This window comes from Lygodium microphyllum, chromosome 21, assembly GCF_053477565.2.
Source record: "Lygodium microphyllum isolate KBCC chromosome 21, Lygodium_microphyllum_v1.1.10, whole genome shotgun sequence".
Classification (NCBI taxonomy): Eukaryota; Viridiplantae; Streptophyta; class Polypodiopsida; order Schizaeales; family Lygodiaceae; genus Lygodium; species Lygodium microphyllum.
Window position 1 is genome coordinate 136,738,992 of NC_141155.1, and position 25,093 is coordinate 136,764,084.

The 25,093-nt window shown below is 39.9% G+C and overlaps 1 protein-coding gene across 1 annotated transcript; it reads left to right on the forward strand.

The window, feature by feature from the left end:
• Positions 1 to 13,124: 13,124 nt before the first annotated feature.
• PSRP6 (plastid-specific 50S ribosomal protein 6) lies at positions 13,125 to 14,632 on the forward strand. Its single transcript, XM_087662066.1, has 2 exons — positions 13,125 to 13,589; positions 14,387 to 14,632. Coding segments are annotated over exons 1-2 (381 nt in total). The 5' UTR covers positions 13,125 to 13,210; the 3' UTR covers positions 14,389 to 14,632.
• The last annotated feature ends 10,461 nt before the right edge of the window (positions 14,633 to 25,093 follow it).

Here is a 25,093-nt window from a genome sequence, read left to right on the forward strand (position 1 = left end):
TCCAACTCCTCAATGGCAGAGAACAATAGACCACCAGTAGTAACATTAGGCTTACCCTCCCACCTTTGATCCACTAGATGAGTTTTACTAGCTTTACCATGCCCTCTTGACCCTTGACAAAGACCTAAGGCTTGTTCTATCAGCTTAGAAGTAAGTGCTACCTCCCCAACATTTTGCTCTTTTTCATCCCAGTAGCTCATCCTACTTGTTTTAGTCTTAGGATCGTAGTTTTGAACAAAGTTGTAGCAATTGGCAAAGTGAATAGGCCCATTGGTTGCTCTAATATAGTCGGCTAGCTTACATTTAGCCACCAACTCCCCAATTTTAGGATACCTGTTGACAATATTCTCCAAGTTGGTAAGTTGACGAAACTTCAAGGCCCCAAAACTCCATATGCTGGTCTCTAGACCAAACTCCTTGCATTGCTCCTCATAATGATGATCCTTGACAGCCACCAATGTCGACATTGTAGACATTTCAAACTGTGAACCTGTCATCTGCTTAATCAAAAGATAAGACCACATCTTGAGAAATTTCTAGCTAACCATCACATAAAATATAAAAGTCAAACTATACCTTTGCCTTTTTATAAAAATAATGCCAAAATGGATTGCCAATTGCCCTCCTGCACAAAAAGACCTAGCAAGCTTCCTAGCTTGCAGGGGTAAGCAACAAAGGACGGAAAAGATGACAGGGCAACACAAAAAGGAAAAAGAAAAAGAAGATGAAGTATGGACAAAGAAAATGGAAAGACAACTAGGTGGACGGGGAAAATGAAGGAAGGATGGACATCCACCAAGCGTAAAAGTTGGGGTTATACTCCAATTCCGCAAATGTATCAAGGTCAAATGGGCGCATAGCCAAACCACACAAATAAGTGGTAATATCTGTGAGGAGACATGGACCAGCAAAGCGACTAGCCACATGTAGTTCTTCCGTCGTTAGAATTTTATTAAACAGGGGATGGTGTTGCAAATTGGAAGGCACTTCTAGGTCACGAGCCAAAATGATGGCATGGAGTGAAACAGGAGAATGATATGTAGGATCAGACCGAAGGTTACTAATGGCGCGCCGTTGCTTGGCAGTGGTCATCAGACGACTGCCAGCCTGAGCAATCTCAAGCCGATGGTTATACCAAAGGCGTAAGAAAAGACTAGAAGTGGTTTGTTTGGTGGTAAGAGCTGCAAGCTCGGCGGAATCAACACATTTGGTCACTGGAGCATAAGAAGAGATTAATCGGGGGGACTGGAGACGCTTCTGAGGAAGAGTCTTGACGTACTTAGCCTGCACCGAGAGACTTTTGCGGAAGAGACGTTCATGCTCCTCCCACGTGGGATTCCATCGAGTAGCAAGTTCAAGTGCATCATTGTCGGCAAGGCCGAGGTCAATCATAGCAAACAATTTCGCAAAGGTGGTAAACATAGAATCGAATTGGAGTAACCAACTAGCGTCGGAGGAGTTGTCCTTCGTGGCCAAGTCCGCAGCCATGCCACGAAGAGAGCGGCAAATGAGCAGAGGTTTTAGACCAGAAGGGGGATCAGGAGCGGTGGAACTAATCTGAAGATGGTCTTAAGTACTGCTTAATTCACGATGCTGACACCAGCCCCAGTATCGATAATGCCTCTTCTCGTGGAATCACCAAGTGCTTCCACAGGGAGTACTGCATGTTGTTCAGCACCCTCCCAGAACGTAGCAACTCCAAGAGCTCCGAGGACGGGGGTAGGAGGGGAGCGAGGTAATGGATGTTGGGGGTCGTCCTCAATAGGCTGGGTCTCGATGCTTCCATCAATCCAAGTCTTGAATGTTGTCCAAATGGTAGGATTGTTCTTGAAGAGCATGCCCAATGGGATGGAAACACTGGTAGAGGCTAAGGCAGCTAGCAACCCAGGGCCTACTTCCTGATACTGTAACTTCCTTGGCTAACCTTGGGCAAGTGGTTGTGCACCAAGGTCGGTAGCGGGTCGTCCAAAGGTGGTAGGGCCAATTGTTGAGACCAAGGGAAGTATGCTATTGATGCCATGTGGTTGCAAATTATCCTTGGCTTCTTCAGCCCTAATCTCAGCTTGAGCCTCTTCCACCCAATTCTTTACTTTGCTAATCAACTTAAGTTGATGCTGAAGATCGGGGTATTCACCTACTTTGGCTGAAGCAACCATTTCTGTGTGTGGAGCAGACGTGGCTTGCTCAGCACTCGAGGCAACTGCGGGAACTGAAGTCACCCCGTCACTCTTGAGTTTGAGAGCAGCGCGCTTAGTTTTCTTCTTTGCATTCTTCTTTCCAATGATAGAGCCAGTAGCTAGAGATGGGCTAGGGATACTGACGCCACCCTGCTTAGCTTGTGCTCGGGTAATGGCATTAATCGGAATGGGAATCACATCCTCATCTTTCAGCATTTCTACTGCAAAGAGAGTCAAGGGAACAGTGGGAACAATAACTTTGCTAGAGCTAGCTTTCCGCTTCAGGCAATCGGAATACATGTGAGTGATTCCACACTCAGGACACCTTTGATTAGATTCGTTCTCCTTTTATTGTTCTTGTTTTTGCGGGCAACGTGTGGAGATGTGACCAGGTTGGCCACAAGTCCAGCAGGCAAGAGTCTCGCGGGGTTGTATCAAGCCGCGCCCTCGACCCCGTCCCAACATCATGATCGGGATTGGTCTATAGTCCATGAGCACCACATTTCCTTCTTCGTCATAAGAGACAAATGGGTTGGTATAATCATCATCCTCAAGGGCTCTTCAACATAGTGGACAGGGGGATCACTAGGTTGGTGAGTTATGATAGGGCCTGGAGGCCATGGGATGCCGGATGGGTTAATGTCAGCTCGAGGAGCTACAGGTCTATGGTCAGGAGGAGCAGGAAGAGCCATCTGCTGAGGTCTGGGGTATGGAAACCCATGATTTGTGTAGGGTGCAGCATAGGGAAGCTGCCTAGGTGCTCTACAAGTAGAAGCTTCGTGACCAAACCACCCACAATTTGTGCAGGTCCTACTCTGTCGAGAGCATTCGGATGGCAAGTGATCACCGCCGCAATGTATGCACTGCACGTTTTGTCGGTATGGTCGAGGCTGCCTGAATGAGTCGATCATTTTTAAGAGCTCTTGCTGTTGTTTCATCACATCAGCCATGAGATGTTGAGTCTGGGTGTTTCCTATCTCAAGTTTGCCTCTACTAGATTGGGATTCAGATTCTAAGCTTTTTCCTTTCTTGTCGCGAGTTCTCTTCTTGTGTAGGTCTTCTATGCGGATTGCTTCATCTAAGACTCCATTGAGATTTGCTCGATCTAGCACGGAATTGCTAGCCAATGCCTCATAGATCTTTTCATCACGGATATCCTCTTCTTCATACTCTTATCTTCTTCTATCCCCTTCTTCTTATTCTTCTTATTCACCTTCTTCCCCTCTTTCTTCCGCTTCTCCTTCTCAACTGCTTCCACTTCCCTTCTCTCCTAGTCTTCTTCCTCAACTTCTCATATTCTCCTACGCTTCCTCTTCTTCGTACTCTTATCTTCTTCTATCCCCTTCTTCTTATTCTTCTTATTCACCTTCTTCCCCTCTTTCTTCCACTTCTCTTATTCTTCTTCCTCACTCCTTCTTACTTTCTTCTTCTCTTGTTTTTCTATCCTCCTCTTCTTCTTCTAGCTCTCTTCCTCACTACCTCTTGCCCTTCCTTTTTCTCTATTTCACCCTTTTTTTCATCTATCTCTTCTTCTTCCCAACCATCTTCTATCTACTTCTTCTTGGCCTTCTTTGCTTTCTCCTTCCTCTACCTCACAAGCCAAGAACTTTAGAAGACGAGTACAAAGGCAAGCAATATATTTGGTTATATCTCAACCATAAACATGTATGTAACCAATGACAAAAGCAAGAACGATGAACCCTCATCTCCCAACGTTCCCACACAAGATGTCCAACAACAAGAAGAGCGCTTTGAGTTTTGAGTTTTGAGTTTTGTGTTTTCTTGTGTTTTTGTGTTTTTGAGTTTATGGTTTGTGTTTTCTTCTATTCTACCCTATTCCAATCTCAATCCAACAAACCGGTTCCTTCCGATTTGGCCCTTCTTAACCTAGCCGCATGGGTTTCGGAAGCTAGCCACAAATGCGGACGATCGGAACCACATCGATCCTATCCATGCCCATGCACAAGCCTCCTATTCCGCCACACGGTGGGAGTGTGAGAACCTCAGCGGTTGCACCATCCTAGGTCCTGGCAACGAAACCAAAATGTTGAGGCAAACACACCAACAGTCGGGACTTTGGATGGACTTCTATTCTTTCAGAAGCTGCAACTCACGTTGGCGACAATCTCTCACCTTGTCTCTCATGCTCCGCTCTAACTAACCAAGCATTCTCCTCTCCAACCCAAGGAAGCAAGAACACAAGACTAGCTCGAGTTGTAGTGAACTCACTTAACTTACCTTTCAAAGGCTCGAAGATAGTTCCACGACCACGATCAACACGATCCGATGCCGTCGCTCCTTCGCATCCACCACCAAGCACACCAACGAGTCGAAGAGCTAGTAGAGACGACGAGAAAAGCAAGAAGATGAGGAAGAGCTTCACCTTCCCTCAGTCCCTCGCTCAACACACCTCTCACTCTCTCCCTCTCAATCACTCTCAACACAATGGAAGCAAGATGATAGAATAGAAAGATTGAATGGTTGCACTAACAGAGCTTCCACAGCATGAATGTGCCAAAGGGGGTGAATACAACTGAGACCTCCCACCCTTATATAGACATAGAATTAGGGTTAGGGTTAGGGTTTGCGCCCCTTTTGCGTTTAGGGTTAGGGTTAGGGTTTGCGCCCCTTTTGCGTTTAGGGTTTCCACAACTGTGAATTAGGGTTTGCACCCTCTTTGGGCATCCTACCCACATAGTGGGCTTTAGGCCGGTCAATCCTTGAAACATGCTTGAACCTTAGCCTAAATAGACCAAGCCTACACTATTCTCATCACAATTACATGTGCGCAACCCACGCAACACATGCGGGTGCGACAAATACAACTACGGGTGATAAATACAATGTGCGGCTCTCACAGAATAATACAACCATGATAGTCTTGATGATGTCCATGAGTAAAAAGTAATACACAAGTGCCCAAAGTAATACAATGAAGCTCCACAAAATAGTAATCCACTAAAAAATAGTATTCAGCACTTGTGCTTTCTGCAACCTTCTCAAAATACCGTTAACACCTTGCCTACTAGCTAGAGTTTTCTAGATTCATGCCTTGCACCTATGTTTTGAAGAAGCATAAAAAGAATCACACATAGTGTAGTGATCAAGACTAGGAGAAAAAGTGTGCAATTGCTACCCTACCTTGTGTATCTTCATGCTACACAACTCTACATAGGCAGTGCAAGCTTGTTTTGATCACTTGCAGGCCCCATGTAGGGACTATACAAACTAGGAAAAAATAATGGAAGGGGGAGAGAGACATATAGAGATATTGCCGGGCATTGCTTGTTACAAGTAGCCAGCATCCTCTATTTTCACTTATTAGACTTGTAGACCGGTACTATTTCATGGGGAACCAATGATGCATGATGTCAGACTGACAGAGAAATAGATATTTGCATAAATATTTAATCTAAAATATTCACATGTTTCTGGTTTTGAAAATTTCCACTCTACACTATCTAGAGTTGGGAGTGGAAGAGGTTTGAGAGATCCATATCCTATCATGCTTTTGATGGTGCATTGTGAAATTTATCATAAAAGAAAACATCTTTTTCAGCCAATGACCTATTTGAGGTTGCTTGTACAATTGCTCACCAATAGAGCCATGAAATGCATCAAAGATTCCAATTACGCTTTCGATTGATTGCCAATCTTCAAGGTTGGATGGATATATATCTGCAAACATAGACAAACCTCAATAAATTCTTGAAACATAAAACCTACTTTGAGGCCTATTGAAATATTTCAATAACCTTGTAGTTTGGTCTATGGCATGGCATATCAATGGGCCAATTTTGTAAGCGCCATTTTGATGTATGCATTTTGTATAAGCACCTCCTTGATATTTTTTCCTAGTCCTTTGAGCTTGAAATCCTTAACTTGCCCCTTAGTAGGAATCCACCTATTGTTGTCAAGGCCAAATTGTTGTATATTATAATTGTTTTGATAGAAGATGAAGGATGCCAAGGATGTGAAGCTTTCATTGAAATATGATATAAACCAATAATAAATGTCGAGTGAAAAGAGAGAATAGCAAATGATGTGGAAGAATGAAGGAAGGGCATGCACTTTGTTGAACCGTTTGAGCTTTTTGAGAGAAAAAAAGAGTACTACAATGGAGGGAAAAAGTTTGGGTATATTATTCAAGAATTTTGAGAAAGTGACTTGGAGATTGCAAGGTTATGCATGATTGGATAAGAAATGTCTCTATATAGTATATTTGATTGACCAATACATCTTGTATTTTGTGTCTCCACGAATTTGTGATCCAAAAATACCTCAAATTGCTTTATTTCAAAAATCTTTAAACATCAGATAAAAGACTTCAAAATTGGAAAACCCCTATTTTATTGTAATGGTAGCTCTTGCCCTATTGGTTAAGAGGCTTTCTCTCTCTAAAACTAAAAGGTCCAAACTTGAGTTTAAATCTCCCCTAATGATATGTGAACTAATAAGTGTCACCTCTTCTTTTGACTTCAACTCCTTATCCATAAAGAAATAAGTTCGATCATACCCTATTTCTAACTTTTCTTTCTCATCAAACATTAATCCCTCTTGCTCCAATGTGCATATGCCTTTGCTATCACATAATTTTGCACACAACTGTCCAATAAGATTAACTTGCCAAACACTAGAAAAAAGCCATTTATTTTGTTTATCTTTGGCATTTCTTCATAGAAATACTTTGGAATTCCTTCATATAGCCATCCTTTGGTGCCTCTTCCAACATGACCTTAGAATAACATCTTTCACAACAATCTCTAATGCATGCTCTATTGGATGGAAGCCTTCATAAGAGATGTCCAAGTCCAATTCTTTATTCTCATTGCCATTGCCCCTACAAACCAAAATCCACCTTTTCCTCATTTTACACTATGTTGAGCTTATGTGTGCATATTTTATCATATACAATTGATGGGTTCATATCCTCATCCACATTCCCACAAAAATCTTGACCATCTTTGTAGTTCAAGAACTATAGAACCTAAACACCAAATCCACTTTTGGTACCTCCCACTAGAGGCACTAGAAAATATGGCATACGTGCAATGGATAGAGGAAATCCTCTCTTCCACACATGGTTGAGACATAAAGAAGAATTGGTGATTGTTTTGTGACTTTGTGCTAGGCTCAAATGGCTCGGATTTTGACCACCATGATCCCTCGAGCAATATCTATTCATGCAAATCTAAAAGCCAATCCAAAAGGTGACATGTCCTCCCAAATACACCACCTAGCACCTTAAAAAAAGCATCTCAATCCTCTATCTATAAGGCACCCAAGACATCAAGCATAAATAAGTAAATTCAATATGTGAGCCCAATCTTGGACTAAACCAAGGCATCACAAGTACCAATCTTTAAGTGCATGTTTCAATATCCAAAACTTCACAAAAGGAACAGTAGATACATTGACCCATCAACAATATCTGATAATTCCATCTATAGTAACAAGGCCATGATCCTCACAATCCTCATTCCAAAACACTAACATTACTGTAGGGAACCTTTACATGCCAACCATCATCTCCCATAAGAAAAAGGAGAACATATAGCATTGGCATATATGCTCTATGCAAGTTTGAAATAGCAACACATCAACCTTCCCGAGTGTAAACATGAATATCCCGATGATCAAGAGTACCCTGCTGCCCTAGCATGATAGCTGCAACCTCAGTTGCTACAAGAGCAGAGTATTGTTTACTGGTTCTTTGAACACCAAAAATACTCATTCTTAGTTCTTGCACGGGATTATTTTGTAATTGCAAACCCACTAACCTAAAAGCATGTGCATATATGTTGTGTCGATGCATCATACATTGAAGCTCCCCTAGCAAATTTGGTAATAAATCATGCATAACCCCTAGCCTATTAAGCAACTCATGCTCGGTATCATAAACATAGAGTTGTGCAAATCTTGGCCTTTCTTGACGCTGCACATCAGGAAGAAAAGTACCTATACGGTGATAAACAGAGCCATGCACTCTAAAAGTGTAACCATTCCCGATAACAAGTAGTTCATCAACAATATCTCCGAGTGATACAAATGCAAGAGCACTGTTGTATGCTTGTATGTTGTTTTTAAATATCCTACTCTAACAACAGTGCCTTCCAAACAAAATCGACCCTTGCACCCGAGTCTCACATCTCCACAACTTAGCTGAACACCTTTCACACACCACACAAAGACTCCCCATGGAATGCACATCCAGCTCTCGAAATAGTAGTATTGACGTTGCTGGGTGAACGTCTGTTGCAGGCAAAGCATTTAAAATGGAGCACAATCCACCACTTTGGGGATCAAAAACAACAATATTCTGAACACGTGACTCATTAGCCAACAGAATTTTCCACATTGTAGTGATTTCCAAAATCTAAACCAACATGCTGTTCAACTGGCTCATTATCCCCATTTACAAATTCAACACGGCGAGATACACTCTCACAAACCACTCCACTAAGATTTCCCCCATGTTGGCACTTAGACATTGAAACATTATTAACGTGTGACTCGAAAATCACATGATTAAGACCACTGCAACCACCCACTGATGGCAAAGCATTCGTCAAATCCACACCAAATTGTTGCGGGGCTTGAAATCCCCTAATTGTTCTATCCGGTGATGGCAAAACATTAGCCACATCTATACCAAACGGTGGTTGGCCTAGTTCATGATGATCACTTAGAATCTCCTGATGGAATGTCATGTTTTCAATATCTCTACGAATGGATCTACCACGATCTAAAATCCCTTTCTGAGCCTTGAGTCTAGCAACCTACCGTCACTCATACCTTGTGGATGTAAGCATGTCCCTACGAACACACAACACATAGTCTCTGCTAGTTGCTCAATGTAAACACCCCATATTGATCAGTTGGCCACAAAACCTGTTATCAACATATAGACACATTTAATATTTAAATATCTAAATATTAAGATTAAATATCAAGACACAAAACCACTGCCATCGTATTTGAGTTAGTGCCTACAACCCAATTGATGTATCTATCTACAAAGACGCTGTGCCCATGGTAATAAACACATGCACAATTAATCCATTTCAATTAACTAACAAAAGAAAGTAAATATGCAACCGTAAAAACGGCTATCAATACACTTTATCAAAGGCATGATTTGATTTCAAAACTAAATGTATTGCATACATTCGATGTACGTAATATATCAAATCTAAATATACCAACCATCATTGGACTATCAAATCTGCTCCATATAGATATCAAGAAAGAGATATCATGTCATACACACTCAATACATTTTACTCAAATATGCTTTGTTATATCAAAAGTGTTACACATCTTAGCACATTCCACGTAGGCTTTACAAAAAGGAAGCATATATTATCATAAAAAGTGCTAGCCCACGCACTTTAACATACGCAAGACAATCCAAACCTATAAGTTTCAACCTAAGCAATTCTTGCGTTATACAAAGAGATCCTTCCACAACACATCTGTTGCACATATAGTCTCCTCGGATGTGACCGTTCATTTAACGGCTCAATTGTTGCAACAAAGCATTAAACCTACTAACATTCAATTGAAATTGCAAGAACGACAATCGACAACCCCTCTGGTAGATCACAGGTTCGTGGTCATCTCCAAGCTCCCAAACTGAAGCCCACATATCATTCACCAATAGATTCATTAATTTGCTTGTCTCAAAAATAATTGCTGAAAGTGCCCTTACTTCACCACCCAGATAAGTCGACACTTGCTGGAGAACACCCTGGGTGTGCTTTGTCTCGCACACAACACCATACAGACCTTTAGCATGTTCATGTAACTCCATTGAGTACATGGCAAGTGCACTATCAACAGGCACACATAAAGTTGTCTGCATTTCCATCAACTCATTCATCTTGGCCTCAAGTTTTTTAAAGTCTGAAGCACCTGAAGTAGCCCTCGTGTTTCTTTGAATCTTTGTAGCTCTTGTACATTTAGCAACATGCATCTCTTGTTCCCTTGCCACCTCTTTCATTTTTTGCACATTCATCATATTAGAGCCCATACGTTGGCTGCAATGAAACATATAAACAATCATCTCCAAAAATATATATAGTAACACTTTGATGTAATCACAATTAAAGAAGCTATCTTCCATACCCATGCGAATAGCTCCAAGTTGGCAAGCGTCGAAGAGATGATGTCATTGCCATTTTGTTTAATTCAATTGAATCCACTACATTCAATGGAGTCGAAAGCACTACGTCGGGAATATCTCCTATGGCTTCGCTTTGTTCCATGGCTACACCAAACTTCAAAGAGAACATAAGAGTCGCACAACAAACAAATCTCAAAGCTATTTGCACACCAAACATCAAGACATAAGTGATAGACACATTCGCAACCACAAACCCTAAATGCATGAAAGAATATATGTACGCTACGCATGAGTGCTATCATGCACACATGGCACTCACCAAGTACTAGCCACGCATTGCCTGAAGGCCCTGCCAATGGATCTTCATTCATGTACATCCGCACAACTAATCTAATAAGCTAACGTATCTAACCAAACTAACCCTAAACTATATCTAAAGTAACTAACACACAATCTAAAGTAACTACTAACTTACTATTTAACTTATCTAATCAACTAACTAAACTAAATAACCAAATTAACTAACTAAATAACTAACTAAATAAACTAAATAAACAACCAAAAACTAACTAAACTAACTAACCACAAACTAACTAAACTAATCTCTCTCTCTCTCTCTCTCACACACACACACACACAAATAAATAAACACGAGCATAAACAAAACTAACTAACTAACCAAACTAAACTAACCAATCAATCTAACTAAACTATTCAATAGATAATAAATAAAAATAATTTAAACTAACTAATCTAATAAGCTAACGTATCTAACCAAACTAACTAACAGTAAAAAAATTTACTAAAGTAAACCAACAAAACTAACAACCTATTCAACTAACTAACTTACTATTTAAACCAATAAATACATCAAAACAAATTTAAAACCTAAGAGAGAGAATGAGAGAGATCACCGACTTGAATACCAATAAATTAAACCATACCAAGCAAACCTCTCTCTCTCTCTCTCTTTCTCTCTCTCTCTCTCTCTCTCTCTCTCTCTCTCTCTCTCTCTCTCTCTCTCTCTCATAACACACATATAAACTAAAACAAAAAAACAAACTAACCCTAAACTATATCCATATATAACACACAATCTAAAGTAACTAAGCAACTAATCTAAGGTAAAACTTACTAACTAACTAACCCATAACACATATATAAACTAAAACATAAAAAAAACTAACCCTAAACTATATCTAAAGTAACTACTAACTAAATAACTAAATCCATATATAACACATAAAAATAATTTAAACTAACTTATCTAATCAACTAACTAAATAAACTAACTAAACTAAATAAACAACCAAAACTAACTAAGTAACTATATAAAATAACTAAATAAACTAACTAAACTAACTAGCCACAAGCAACCAAAACTAAATTCTCTCTCTCTCTCTCTCTCTCAAGTAACTAACACATATATAAACTAAAACAAAAAAACAAACTAAAACAAATAAACACATACAATCGAAAGTAACTAAGCAACTAACTAAATAAACTAACTTACTATTTAACTTATCTAATCAACTAACTAAATAAATAAGCTAAATAAACTAACTAAACTAAACAATCAAAACTAACTAAATAAACTAAATAAAGTAACTAAACTAACTAACCACAAACTAACTAAACTAATCTCTCTCTCTCTCTCTCTCTCTCTCTCTCAGTGCAACAGAGTGAGTGAGAGAGAATGACTGCCCCTACTTTCTACGCCTGCCTAGGATCTACGTCCGCTTTCTCTCTCTCTCTCTCTCTTTGTGCATCTCTCTCTCTCTCTAATGTTAATGTTAATGGGTCTCTCTCTCTCTCTCTACATCTCTCTCTCTTTAATGTTAATGGGTCTCTCTCTCTCACACACGCACACACACACACACACACACACTCTCTCTCTCTCTCTCTCTCTCTCTCACACACACACTCTCTCACACAGATAATGCAAATATTAAGCAATTTAAAAATCAGACTTCTCTCTGCTGCCCTGAGCTGTATGCAAAACATTCGTGGATGCCTCTTCCCCACTGCCCCTCACTTGTATGCAAAACATTCAAGTTCTTCTCTCTCTCTCTCTCTCACGTCTGCCATCAGAGAGAGATATATATATTATATATATATATCTCTCTCTGATGGCAGACGTGAGAGGGAGAGAGAGAAGAGTTGCCATCAGAGAGAGAGAGAGAGAGAGAGAGAGAGAGAGAAGAACTCGGACAGGTGTGGCAGAGAGAGAGAGAGAGATATGACGGGCAGTGTGGAGAGGACTGACCAGCAGTGGAGAGAGAGAGAGAGAGAGAGAGAGAGAGAGAGAGAGAGAGAGAGAGAGAGAGAGAGAGAGAGAGAGAGAAAGTAAACACAAAAATGCCCAAAGAGAGAGAGAGAGAGAAAGAGAGGACTGACCTAATGCCTGCTACCTGCTCTGCTGGCCTGCCTCCTCCTGTTCCGTGAGAGTGAGAGTGAGAGTGAGAGTGAGAGTGAGAGTGAGAATGAGAGTGAGAGTGAGAGGAGAAGAGAAGGTGGTGGAAGGAGACCAAGTTTCCTTCTTTCTGCCCCCAATCATGTGACATAAATGGTCACTTTGATTTGGTTTGGGAGCTAGGTTCGGGAGCACTGTGATGCTTCGACACTTTCCCGAACCTATAGCTCAAACAATAATGTAGTATAGATTTGCCCCCAATCATGTGACATAAATGGTCACTTTAGTTTGGTTTGGGAGCTAGGTTCGGAAGCACTGTGATGCTTCGACACTTTCGGGAATTGTAACTCAAATAATAATGTAGTATAGATAGATATAGATACTATATATATAGATTACTAAGATTTGCTTGCGCTTATGTTAAGGTAGGGGTTGTATTGTGGATGAGGCTCATCGTCTTCTATTAGAGGGAAAGAGAGAGAGTAGACGTAAACGATGGCATTATCCGCTTCCTTTCTGTGCAGTAGCAGCAGTAGCAGCGTTTGTCTGTCCCAGCAGCTGCAGAGGCCACCTGCAGGGTTGTGCGTGTGGAAGGAGAGGGGTAGGGGCCATGACGATGGAGGATCCCATTCTCTATCGTTGATGAGCGTGGTGGAGTGCTCGTCTCGGCCGCAGAAGAAGTGCACGGCGCACCACAACAAGACCCGCCCCAAGAAGCACAACCCCTACGAGAAGAACCGCAAGCCTGCCTTCTACCCCCGCCTCCCCAAGCCCCCTCCCGTCTGCGTCCCTGGCTGGGACCCCCTCCCTGACGACCAGCCTCTCCCTACCTACAAGCAATTCAACTGTGTCATCACACGCGTCTCCTCTCAGTGTATGTAAATAAATATCTTCCTCTCTCTCTATGTTGCTGTCTGTTTCTCTTGTTTTAGGGTTTACTGATTCTGGACTACTTTGTTCATCTGTCTTTCACGGTTTTTGCATGCGCCCATGTGTGTATGTTGGTACATTTCACAGTAAAATGTCTGTCTGTGTGCGCTTAGGTCTACCGATTCCTTTTTTTTTCATTTGTCTGCCACTCTGTATGTGTGCTTTACAACAAGGTATTTAACCACCAAATCTTGACATTAAAGAAGCTGAATAATCCGTTACCATTGCAATAGACAGAATAGAAGAATTTTTAAGTAATTTGCAGTTGAATATCAAGCCAAAAGGACATTGAGATAGCCAGAAACAAGCATATTACACTTAGACGAGAGGGGAAGGCACAGCCTGTTACGTCTCATTAAGTTAGCTTGTGCATTGTGCTTGGAGTTTACTGACTGCTTACCTGTTTGTTCATCTATCTTTAACTCTGACTCTGTGCGTGTGTTGTGCTTATGGTTTATTGGACAACTTATTCATCTGTATTTGTGTGTGTGAGAGAGAGAGAGAGAGAGTAAATTTTACCAAAAAATGCGTACACTTTGCATGTGTGTGTTGTCCCAATGTTTCTGCTTCCGTTTTTGTTGGTGCACACATCTCTGGAACAGTCAGCATGTGTGAATTAAGTTAATCAGAACGTTGTCCCTAACGGAAAAAAGTTGTGCTCTGTATACGGGGCCTTTCTCTTGCTTTTGTATCAGCATAGGGCTTTCTGATTGCGGAATTCTTTGTTCATTTGTCTTTCAGAAACCAACCAATCTCGCTGCTCCCTGCCATGGTGCTGTCTCACGGCTCCATTTAACTGATCGTCTCATTTTATTCAAGGGAGGTTGCCAAAGCCATTTGACATGGTGGTAGACTTTACTTTCTTCTTCTCCGTTTCCTTTGCTGTATCGTGGCAATGGTTTCCCCAATTCTGTGCTTTATATACTTGTCATGGTTCCAAACAAGAAAAAACAGAACATGGAGACATGTCTATGTATTATTTTTTAATGGTCAATCATCGATGTGCACTGCAGTTTAGCAACAAATGGCTTATCTTTCAAGCATACAAATCAATAGGCCAACCTATAAGCTTATCACTCCACATAGCATTTGGTTTGCTTTCAGTTTTGATCTATGTATATTGCCTGCTGTCATGTATTCTGGATGGCTTAAAAAGCTACATTGATTTTGATCAGCTGGAACTTATCTTACAAAGTAGGAGCATATGAAGTAGCTATTGCCACAACTGTTCATCTGTGGTAATCAGTTTCTGTTTTTCCTTCTTTTTTGACATCTATGGGCCTGCCTGATCTTATGCCTTCTAGCAAAAGCTCTGCAGTAAAACAGCTGTCATGGTTTTGGGTAATAGGATGCAATGTAACTGTGACTGGAAATGGCTTGTATACTCTGTGTTTTATATGGAGCTTTGAAATCCTTATATTGTTGAAGTATATCCAACGAGTAAGGACTTATTTTTAAGGAGGCTGGGACAGAAGTGTTATGGATGCTCTTAGTAAGTGTTACTTTAGTTTAACGTTGTTAATGGTTGAAAAATTGTAGTGTCTAGAAGAATTATTGTCTGAGAAAGTAGCATACAAGGACGAAGGCTGAGAACGAGTGTGGAGATTTGAGTACATTGGAAGATACTGATGGCATGTATCGAATCAGCTTCGAATTCTGTGATCTTGCATACATGAGTCGACATTTTAGGAGGGGTGCCGAGATAACTTGGTTGGGTGCTGATTTTGAATCTTCTATATACAAAGAAGACATAGAGAGCATCATGTTGGATGTGTAGCTTTTCTGCTAAAGTCTCGGAATCCATGCAAAGGGAATAGAGAGTACCTTAAAGAATTGACAAAGGTGTGCAAGAATTGGGAAGTTTGACATCATTTCAACTCTGTCCTGTCAATAGTGATTGGGGGTTTTGCATCCTTATTTTCAGTTGATCTTCTTTATAACTTTGCAGACTGCCCTCCACTTCATCCCAGTGAACCTTAAAAACATTCTTGTATACCACCTTTTCAGAGCATGTTTGACATGAACTGAATAATTTCGAGTTCACATTATAGTATCAACTTGCTCTGCATTATGTTTTTTAATTGTCACCCTTTGCAGTTGATGCAAAGGGAGAATGTATAAGCCACAAGCATGTAATTCACATTCAACTATGGTGATGTTAACGTTCTACATTTGAGAGGTCTAATGTACAAGGAAGGGCCACTTGCGAACCAAAGCTCTCATTACATTAGGCATGATTTATGAGAAAGCTTGTGTTGAGAAAGAGGAGAAATAATCACCGATATCCTTGATTACCGTGGTAAAAAGTTGACATTGAGCAAGTTGAAGCAAGTTGGTGGTGGTATATTATGCTTTTCGTGTAAAGGATGCAATTGACAGTCTTATAGCTTGATACAAATTACCACAATTTAGGTAAAAGACAAGCTGGTGGATCTTGTTTGAGTGTGACACATTTGGATTGCATGTAATAGTTTTTTTATTCAACATCAAATGAAGCATGATACACTATTGGCATCTATCTCTTGGAATTTGGATGGGAAAACCAAGTCTTAGATATTCATTAGTAGCATGGCTAAACATGTTATAGATGTTATACATATTCCAAAATTTTGCTCTACCAAATCTTAGATATTCATTAGTAGCATGGCTAAACATGCTATAGATGTTATACATATTCCAAAATTTTGCTCTATAACACTATAGTTGGTAATGCATGCACGATAGTGTCTACCATTTTTTAGCTTATTTTGGCTTAGTATGTAGAGCTTGTATCATTTACTATCCATGTCAAGCTCGAATATGCACGGGTATTCAATGATTGTGCACAAAGTGATTGTAGACTTGTGCAATGTTTGTAATTGAACAAAGATGCACTTGACGTTGTCATTCTTTGACACTTTGTAGGGTTGCTAGAGAGGTGGATTCATGAATATAAAAAAGGTAATATCTAATTAAAAGGAACCTTAATATCAAATTGAAATACCAAAATACCATAGTCAAATCTCTCGATAATGTAAATGTTCATGGCCATATGAAATCATGGTTGAAATGAAAGATACAAGAAACAAGATGAACGTAGAAGCAATGGTTCTTGAAGAGGTGTGGTCTTGCATGTGTGCACACCAACATCCTAGGTGGCATGGAAACTCACCTCCATGAATGATGGGAAGATGGAAGCCTCAAAGCTTCGAGGTGGAGATAAATGACTATTTGAAAGATCCTTTACAAGGCTTATTTTGAGGCTTTTATGTCAAATCCTAATTTCCCAAAGTCTAGGTTTCTAATGTAGAGGTTAGGATTGAAAATGTATTGTTACAAACCATCCCCTCTTGAAGTTGTCCTCAAAACTCGAAATTACAAGATATGCAAGGATGGCCATATTAGAAGAGCTTGTCTCTAAGAATTATGGCCGAAGATGTCCATAAAGTGGTCAAGACTTGTTTGATAGAATTAGACATCAATCTTGAACTCAAAATTGCGCATAGTCTAGATGAATGCCCGTAACTTTTGACAAAATCCTCCAATCTAAGCAAGTGATGTATATAAATGTACTAAACTTCTTGATGCATTTATCCATTGCATAATATTTGGGTTTTGATGAATTCAGAGTAATTAATTCGATAGCAGAAATTTATGATAGCATGTTGCCTTGTCTTGTGATTGAAATTTCTTTACTACCTCATAAGTGCTTTCATCATTTGTAGCTCTTCTTAAGTTTGAGAATGAAGATCACTTCAAATTAGGTATTTTGAAGCATGCCACCATCAAGAAGTGTATGATTGAAGTGGAAGCACCTGGATCAAAAGGCATTCCAGTATAGTAATCATCATCTACATAATAAGAATCATGATAATTAGGTGGAAACATATAATGTTTGTCCATGTATTGATGGCTATCCACATTAGATACCTCAACTTGATCTTCAAATTGTCCATGAATTGCTTCCTCAAACTCAAGATTTTCCTCACTGCCCTCATCATTTCCTTCAGGATGCTCTTTATCTTCATAATCCTCTTTCATAGGTTGATGTATATCAACTCCATGGGTTGAGGTGGCTTCGGCTCGAAGTGGTTTCTCATCATGGGACACATCATACTCATCCACATCCTCCTTAATGACCCAAGGGACCAAGGGATTCTTTCATTCTTAGCCTTGCATTTGTCTTTATGATTGGAAGACATTGTTTCAGCACATTTGTAGTATAAACCTCGAGCATGTAGTTCCCTTATATTGTCGTCAGTCAAGTATCTACTCCAAGTAGCCTTGGTTGAAGTTTCTCCAACATAGTCACCCAACTTGCAATCATTGTTTGCTTCAGCAATAGACTTGCAGTTTGCATAGGAAGTAGATATCTTTGTTCATTGAAAAAAAATATGGACGTGGCCTCTTGTAATGGTGCTGCCCAAATGCATGTGGATGTGGTCCATTATTGAGATGTGGATCTACCTTGCTGTCTTGATTGTCTTGCTGTACTTTGCATGATTCTGTGTTGAATTCTGTGATGTCCTAACCTAATCAACGCTCGACTGCTTACAGGTTTGACCCCCTAGATGCTTGTTTGACACTATGGATGATCGTTCTTTAGACAATGATCCAGGCTTGGAGAGACTCTGATAGACTAGTAGAAATTCATGGAGAGCTAGCAAAGGTTCACAGGTTCACAAAGCAATTGAGTTTGTAGCATCATATTTGCACAAGTATTTAGTAGATTATCAGTCTTGCTATTATTTGAGCTTAATGGAGTAGTAGTACAGAATCAAAGCCAGTAGCTGATCACTCATGCTTCACGAAACCTTGTTAGAAGAAGTGGCGCAACAATGAGGTGTTCAAGAAATTGTAGGTTATCCTGGCGAAAGGACTACGGAGATTCAAGGAATTGCCTGTCAAGTTCAATAAGCACAACAATTAATTCGGAGTTCCATGGTTGGAGTATTAGCTCATATAAGTTCTTACAGCATGGCTCTATTAATTGCCACTTACAGCACTATTCCTATTGGTTCTTACAACTCTTCTGTACATGTTGTTCTATAGGAGGCACAATCTATGAAGACAATTATAGGCATTAGGAAGAGAAAGAAATTCGGAAAAAAATTTGGGTGACAATTTTGAGCACAGCCTCTTACAAAAGCCGGGTCTAGCTCAAGACATCTGTTAGCAACCTTCTGTTCTTTGGGTAGTGTACCAAGCTTAGTGTAGCAAGCTGCTCTGTTATTGTAAACCTTTGCATCATTTGGATTTCTTTTTATAGATTTTGTATGATGTTTCACAACCTTTAGGTATTGCTGAGACACTCATTACCCAGATCCAGCTCTTAATTTGTAATTGTAGGATCGGAGGACTCTTTCTATTCAAGCTCTTTGCCCAAGACACAGAAGAGATCTGCTCGATAACTTTTGGATTGGAGTTGTCTCTGAATCACCATCTCTTTCAAGTAATGCACATATGCCAGTTGTGCAAGGGGAGGGGGAAATGCAATCAACCCCTCTTTCAATAAATTTTCATGGGCTAACTATGCAAGGAGAGGAGAAGAAGTGCCATAGTAACCTCAGATTTGGAGCCAACCAGCGACAATTTGACACACAACCTTCTCCAGTATTTGGGACGGGTTTGTGCAAGAAATTGGCCAGTGCAACAAGTTTTAGTTGGGTTTCCTTGTTTTGGGGGCATGAAGCTTAAGTCAAGGTTATACTGCAGGGTCAGTCTCTAGGAATAAAGCTTAAGTCAAGGTTATACTGCAGGGTCTTGCAAATGCGATTGAATGGGGCCCTTTTAGAGGCTCCACATTTGATGAGGATGAGGACGGTCTGATATTTGTGTATGAACTCACTAGTGTGGAGCAGCTCAAGAATGGCATCATCTGTGGAGTAGTTCAGCTCAAGAGATTTGCCCCATCTGCCATAGAAGTTGCGTCCCTCCATCATAGCGTCCAGGAGTATATACCAGGGAAATAAACATGAAAGTAGTGAAGGTTGATACAGATGCCACTGAATTTGAGGCAATCCTGGTAACAGAGAAGACATGAAGAATACTCTGTAGAGCCTTACTTGTAGTATTGAGGCTTTGGGAAGACAAATCACTAGAAGAGATGCTTCCGGAGATCAAAGCTCTAAGAATAGAGCTAAACAAGCTTCAAGAATCACCTTTGTTAGTAACAAGGGCAGTAGAGAACAATAGCATGGAAATTGATGAAGACACCACAACCTTTGTTCCTGTTCAAGTGAAGTTGTTTATGATAGTTTGGGACTTCATTATGTTTCAAAACAACATGATCGAAATCATAGGGTCTTGCACCGACCTTCATATTGCTTTGCCAGGCTGTGTGCATATAGTTTTAGAACATAGATGGTGTGAACCATAAACTACTGGATTAATGCATCAATATAACATTGATTTCTATTGTTTGAGATAAAAACTCATGAGGGAGTCCCTTGGAAGTGTTAGGATTATGATAATACCCAGAAATACCACACTACCCATCTCAAAATCTAGTCTTTTCAACTGCTTTGTTAATGAGCAAACAAGTGTAGAGATTTGTATTCTAGTAGATGAATTTTCAAGGCTGCTTCCTATGTCAAGTTCTAAATTCTTTTCAACCATTGCCAATGGGAAAACAAGTGTAGAAATTAATGCTCTATTGGATGAATTTTCATGGCTATTTCAAAAATTTATTACCACTAATGTACGTGAAGTAGATACATGCTTATTACTCCCAAGCTTGCTATTCACACTAGTAGCTCAGCCTTGGCTACTAGGACCAAATCTTGAACTTTAAGATCATGGGGTCCATCACAACAGTGGATAGACTTTCCAATAGAGCAGAGTTAGATGATCTTTGTAAAGAATCAATACAGTACAAACCATGATCATCTTGAGAATGAGATGTACTCAACAAATCATCTTTGAGGCTGTTGCCATTACCTTTGGTAGAGATGATAGATGATCTTGCCTATGGCTTGTCTGATTTTGGAGCATCATTAACGTGCCTCTTGACATCTAGACTTGGGCTTTCATATGTAGCATTGAGTTACATACGATTTGTACCATTATAATTGTTTGTGAAAGGTGACTACACACAAAGGCTAGTTATAAAGTTAGAAGAGGGAGAATAGGATTATGTGGATAAGCACTTGTTGTAGTAGCAAATAAAAGAACAAAGGGAGAAGTTTGGCATTCAAGTTGTCTTGAATAAATATAAAGAGCTTGGTCTTGGGTCCATGTTCAATTTGATTGATATTAAGGCTTCATTCAATTAGAAATTAACTTCTTTATAGTGGTATCAGAGCTTAGTCTTGTGTCCATGTTCAGTTCCATTTCTAATCAATTTCTAGCCAAACAAGGGTACAACATATATAATCTTGGTTACAATGACATATGTAGCTAGCAAGCTTTCTACAATTAACTGTGACTAAATCTTGAGTCATTTGAGGGAGAGAGATGCAAAAATGGCATAAGGATAAATTTAGTAGGCATCATCAATCTTTGAGCCAATTTTTGAAGACTTTATGATAAAAAGAAGACTATAGGAAATAGAGACAACCAAAAACCTATCCACTTTTTAAAATACGGTTTTCTTTTCTCTTTTCAAGCTTTCATTGAGTCCTATCAAGAAATCTCCTCCTCTCTCTTGAATTTTCATCTATTAGCACAACAAAGGATTGAAGAAGGCAACTCTTGGCCTCTAAGGCTTGAGGTAGAGCATCATATTGTGGAGCATTTTGTATATCATGGATAGATCTTGTTACTTCTTGGTTATTTGGAGTTCCATTTTGAAGATAAACTTTCTTCTTCCCTTTTTCAAGCTTGCTAACAAGCTTCAACGGTGGATCTTCTTCTTCTGGGTCTCTTTCTAGCAATCCAATCATCCAAGATATGGAGCATTGTTGAGTTTCAACTCAATTGCCTAAATGACTCTTCAAAAGCAATAAGGTGGTTATCTCCCTACTTGCTTTTGCCTTCAAGGTTAGTGGTCATATCTAAACTATAAAGGCCACCCTCACCTTCAGCCATGGAAGTTGCCACAACACACAATACACAAGGAAGATCAAGCCACCATAATTTGTCTTCTTGATTAGGATGATCTTTGAAATACCAAGAACCTACAGACAAATCTCAATTAATATAATGCACGATGCCAATAGGAAACCGTGGTTGAAATGAAAGATACAAGTAACAATATGAACATAGGATCAATCGCTCTTGAAGAGGCTTGCTCTTACATGTGTACACACCAACATGTTGGGTGTCATGGAAACTCACCTCCATAAATGGTGGACATGGATATTTACCTCCACGAATGGTGGATATGGATACTCATCTTCGTGAATGGTGGGAGGATGAAAGCCTCAAAGCTCCAAGGTGGAGATGACAAACGATTATTCCAAAGATGATTACAAGTCTTATTTCTAGGCTTCTATATTAGACCCAAATTTCCGAAGTCTAAGGTTTCTAATGTAGAGATCAGGGTTAAAATTGTGTAATTACAATGATAGAGAGTGAAGTGGTGCAAATGGAGTGAAAACACACAATGGCTCTCACGGCTTAAGGCTTTTAAAGCAATTTATAATCCCTATGCACAAAGCATCTCCCCTCCCCTCTCTTGGATGTATATATGTGTGAGCCTCATGGGTGTATAAGGTGTAGGGAAATGCATGTGGCTCTAAGTTGAAGGAACCCAAGCATGACACCTTGATTTTCTTAGTATTCTTAAAGCTTTTGAGCTTGATATGGCTAAAGTGGAAAAGAGCTCGAATGTGGATTTTTACTAGAGACAATGAGAGAAAGAAAGCAACCATCACAAGGAACTTTGTGAGCCCTTGTCACATTCTTAGTACCTCGAATTTGACAGCATTATGAAAGAACTAGTTTACTCCTCCACTTCATGGAGTGTGTCCCCGCCAAAAAGAATTTAAATTGGTGATTTTGGAATAGCTATGGATTTTGCTTTGTTTAGGTGGATTTGTACCCTTCAATGGTGTCCTTCAATGGATTTGTACCCTTCATGAATGTTCAACATGGATCTCCTTCCCTAACCTTTGGATTTGGCTTGATGGTGAGATTGCTAACTTGGATTATGTGCTTGCTAAGAGGTGGCCTTGTGTACAATACACCGTCGAATTATCTTTGACCATATATCCCAACATTTTCCTCCAATATGAAATGTGAAGTGTGGATCTCCTTCTCTAACCTCTCAATTTGGATGGATGATGAGATTGCTAACTTAGTTGAAGTACTTGGCAAAGTTTTCTATGTTCCTATTGTGTCTTCTCCTATAGGGATGCTCAAAGTGGCATATGTGGCTTGCATATTATGGGATCAACTAACCCCCAATGTCTTGGAGGTGAATGATGCCAATGGCATTGAGCCAAGGGTTGAGGTCAAGTTCATATGTTTTCTCAACTCTGTAAAGATAGGGTCAATTTGCAAAAGATTGCCCCAAGAAATAAGAGCAAATAAGTAGAAAAAGCAAAGATAAGAGCATGAGCTTATTGATTTAGACTAAATCTTTAGACATGCATAGAGTCCCCTTGTAAGACAGTAATAGTTTCATTGGATGTGAAAGGGATTGGGTCCGAAGGTAGAAAACAAGAATTGTTAACCCCATCATAAAACAAAGAAAAAGTAAGCAAAGAGAAATTCAAGAAAACTCAAAAATGCGGGGTAAGGCAAAAAAAGGTAGCCCGACTAAAGGATAAGAGAGGAAAAGGCCAAAAGCACAAGGGCGGCCTTAAAAGACAAGGCAAAGGCAAATGAGCATTTTAAAATGTAAAAGTGTCCCCAAATTTTTGAAAAAGAGCACTAGGTTCCCTCCTATGCAAGTTGTAAAGAGTAGACGAGCATAGGTGAAGACATGATGTAAATAGAAGGGAGTAGGAAAAGAGGACCTTGGCAAGATGGTCGGTCATATAAAAAAGGGGATGGATGCCCAAAGGGATGAGAGCATGTATAAAAGCCAAAAAGTGATATAGAGGCTATCATGAGTAGGACCTTGCTAAGTGTAGACATGGAAAAAAACAACCATATAAAGCTAGAGGCTGTCACAAGGCCTCACTAAGTGTGTAGAGGTTGTAGTGTGCAAAGGTTACATGAGGAGTACAAGAGCTTATGGTAAGAACATTAGGCAAGTACACATTTAAAACCTAAAAAAGTCTATAAAAAAATGAGCTACAAAAGAGGAATTGGTGAGTCCTATCATTTTGCTCTTGGGTGTCTTCTTCTTCTCCATTGTTATCTTCATCTTCTTTGATTGTTGCAAGGTATGCTCTTTGAGATCTTTTCTTAGCATGGCAAAACTTCAATGTGCCTAGTTCTTTTACAAAAATCACAAACTATGCCCTTCTTTCCTTTTCCTTCACATAGAGGAGTTGTTGGTCTCCTCTTGGGGTGCTTGATTCTCCTTTGCTCTTGATCTTTTTTTCCTCTTCAAGGAGACAAGCCTTGATATCCACAAGTTTTGGTTTTGTGGCATGTTGATTAATGTGGTAGATACATTAGCATACTTAGATGGAATACTTTTGAGAAGTACTCCAATGCAAATGTCTTCGTTCATCTTCAAGTTGATTTCTACAAGTTGTGTAAACAAGCTTTCCATATAATTCAAATGAGTTGCAAGTGAGGTACTACTTTTCATATCAAGCCTAAATAATTCAATTAGCAAGCCATATTTGGAGGATTTTGAGTGAGCTCCGAACAAGGTTTCTAATTGATCCCATGTTACTTGAGAGGTTTCACAATCATCAACATGATGAATGTAGCTGTTATCAAGTTCGAGCTTGATAATATCTTGAGCCTTATCATCATTTTTATCCCATATTACTGAGAGTGCAACTTCCCTTGGTTTCTTCTCTTGACCACTTGTGATGGACCACAAGCCTTTCTTCATCAGAATCTATTTGAACCTAGTTTGCCATATGTGGAACCCAACATCATTGAATTGGCATGAGGGTGAATCTTTGCCCATTTTTTTGGCAAGAGCACTAGCAATTAAGTGAGAGTAGACCAGCAAGAGAGTTGAAGTTGAGTGTGTCAAAAGACACAAGAAGCACTAGTGCCAAAAAGCATTATGTGAGTATCAAGAGATACTAGCAAGTTGAGCCTTTGATGTTTGATCTCGAAATGGAATTCCTTCCTTGCTTGGTTTGATGTGAGAGCTCTACTAGAAACTGAGTGCTAGCGCAGATTAGAGAGTTAGTGACTTGATTTGAGTCAAAGGAGTGAGAGAAAGAAGTGAAGCACGAGCTTGAAGTTTGATAGATATGGCTGCCCTCTTTAGGGTTGACAGCCAATTGATTATTTGCCCATAATAGATTGAGGAGTGAGCCATTTGACACAATACTTGATGAGGAAGAAGCTCAAGTGTCAGGCTTTAAAAACCCCATGATCTTTGTCAAGATCGTTCCGCGTGCAAGCTGACGAATGGACAATATGACCAAAAAAGGTGCAGAAAATGGC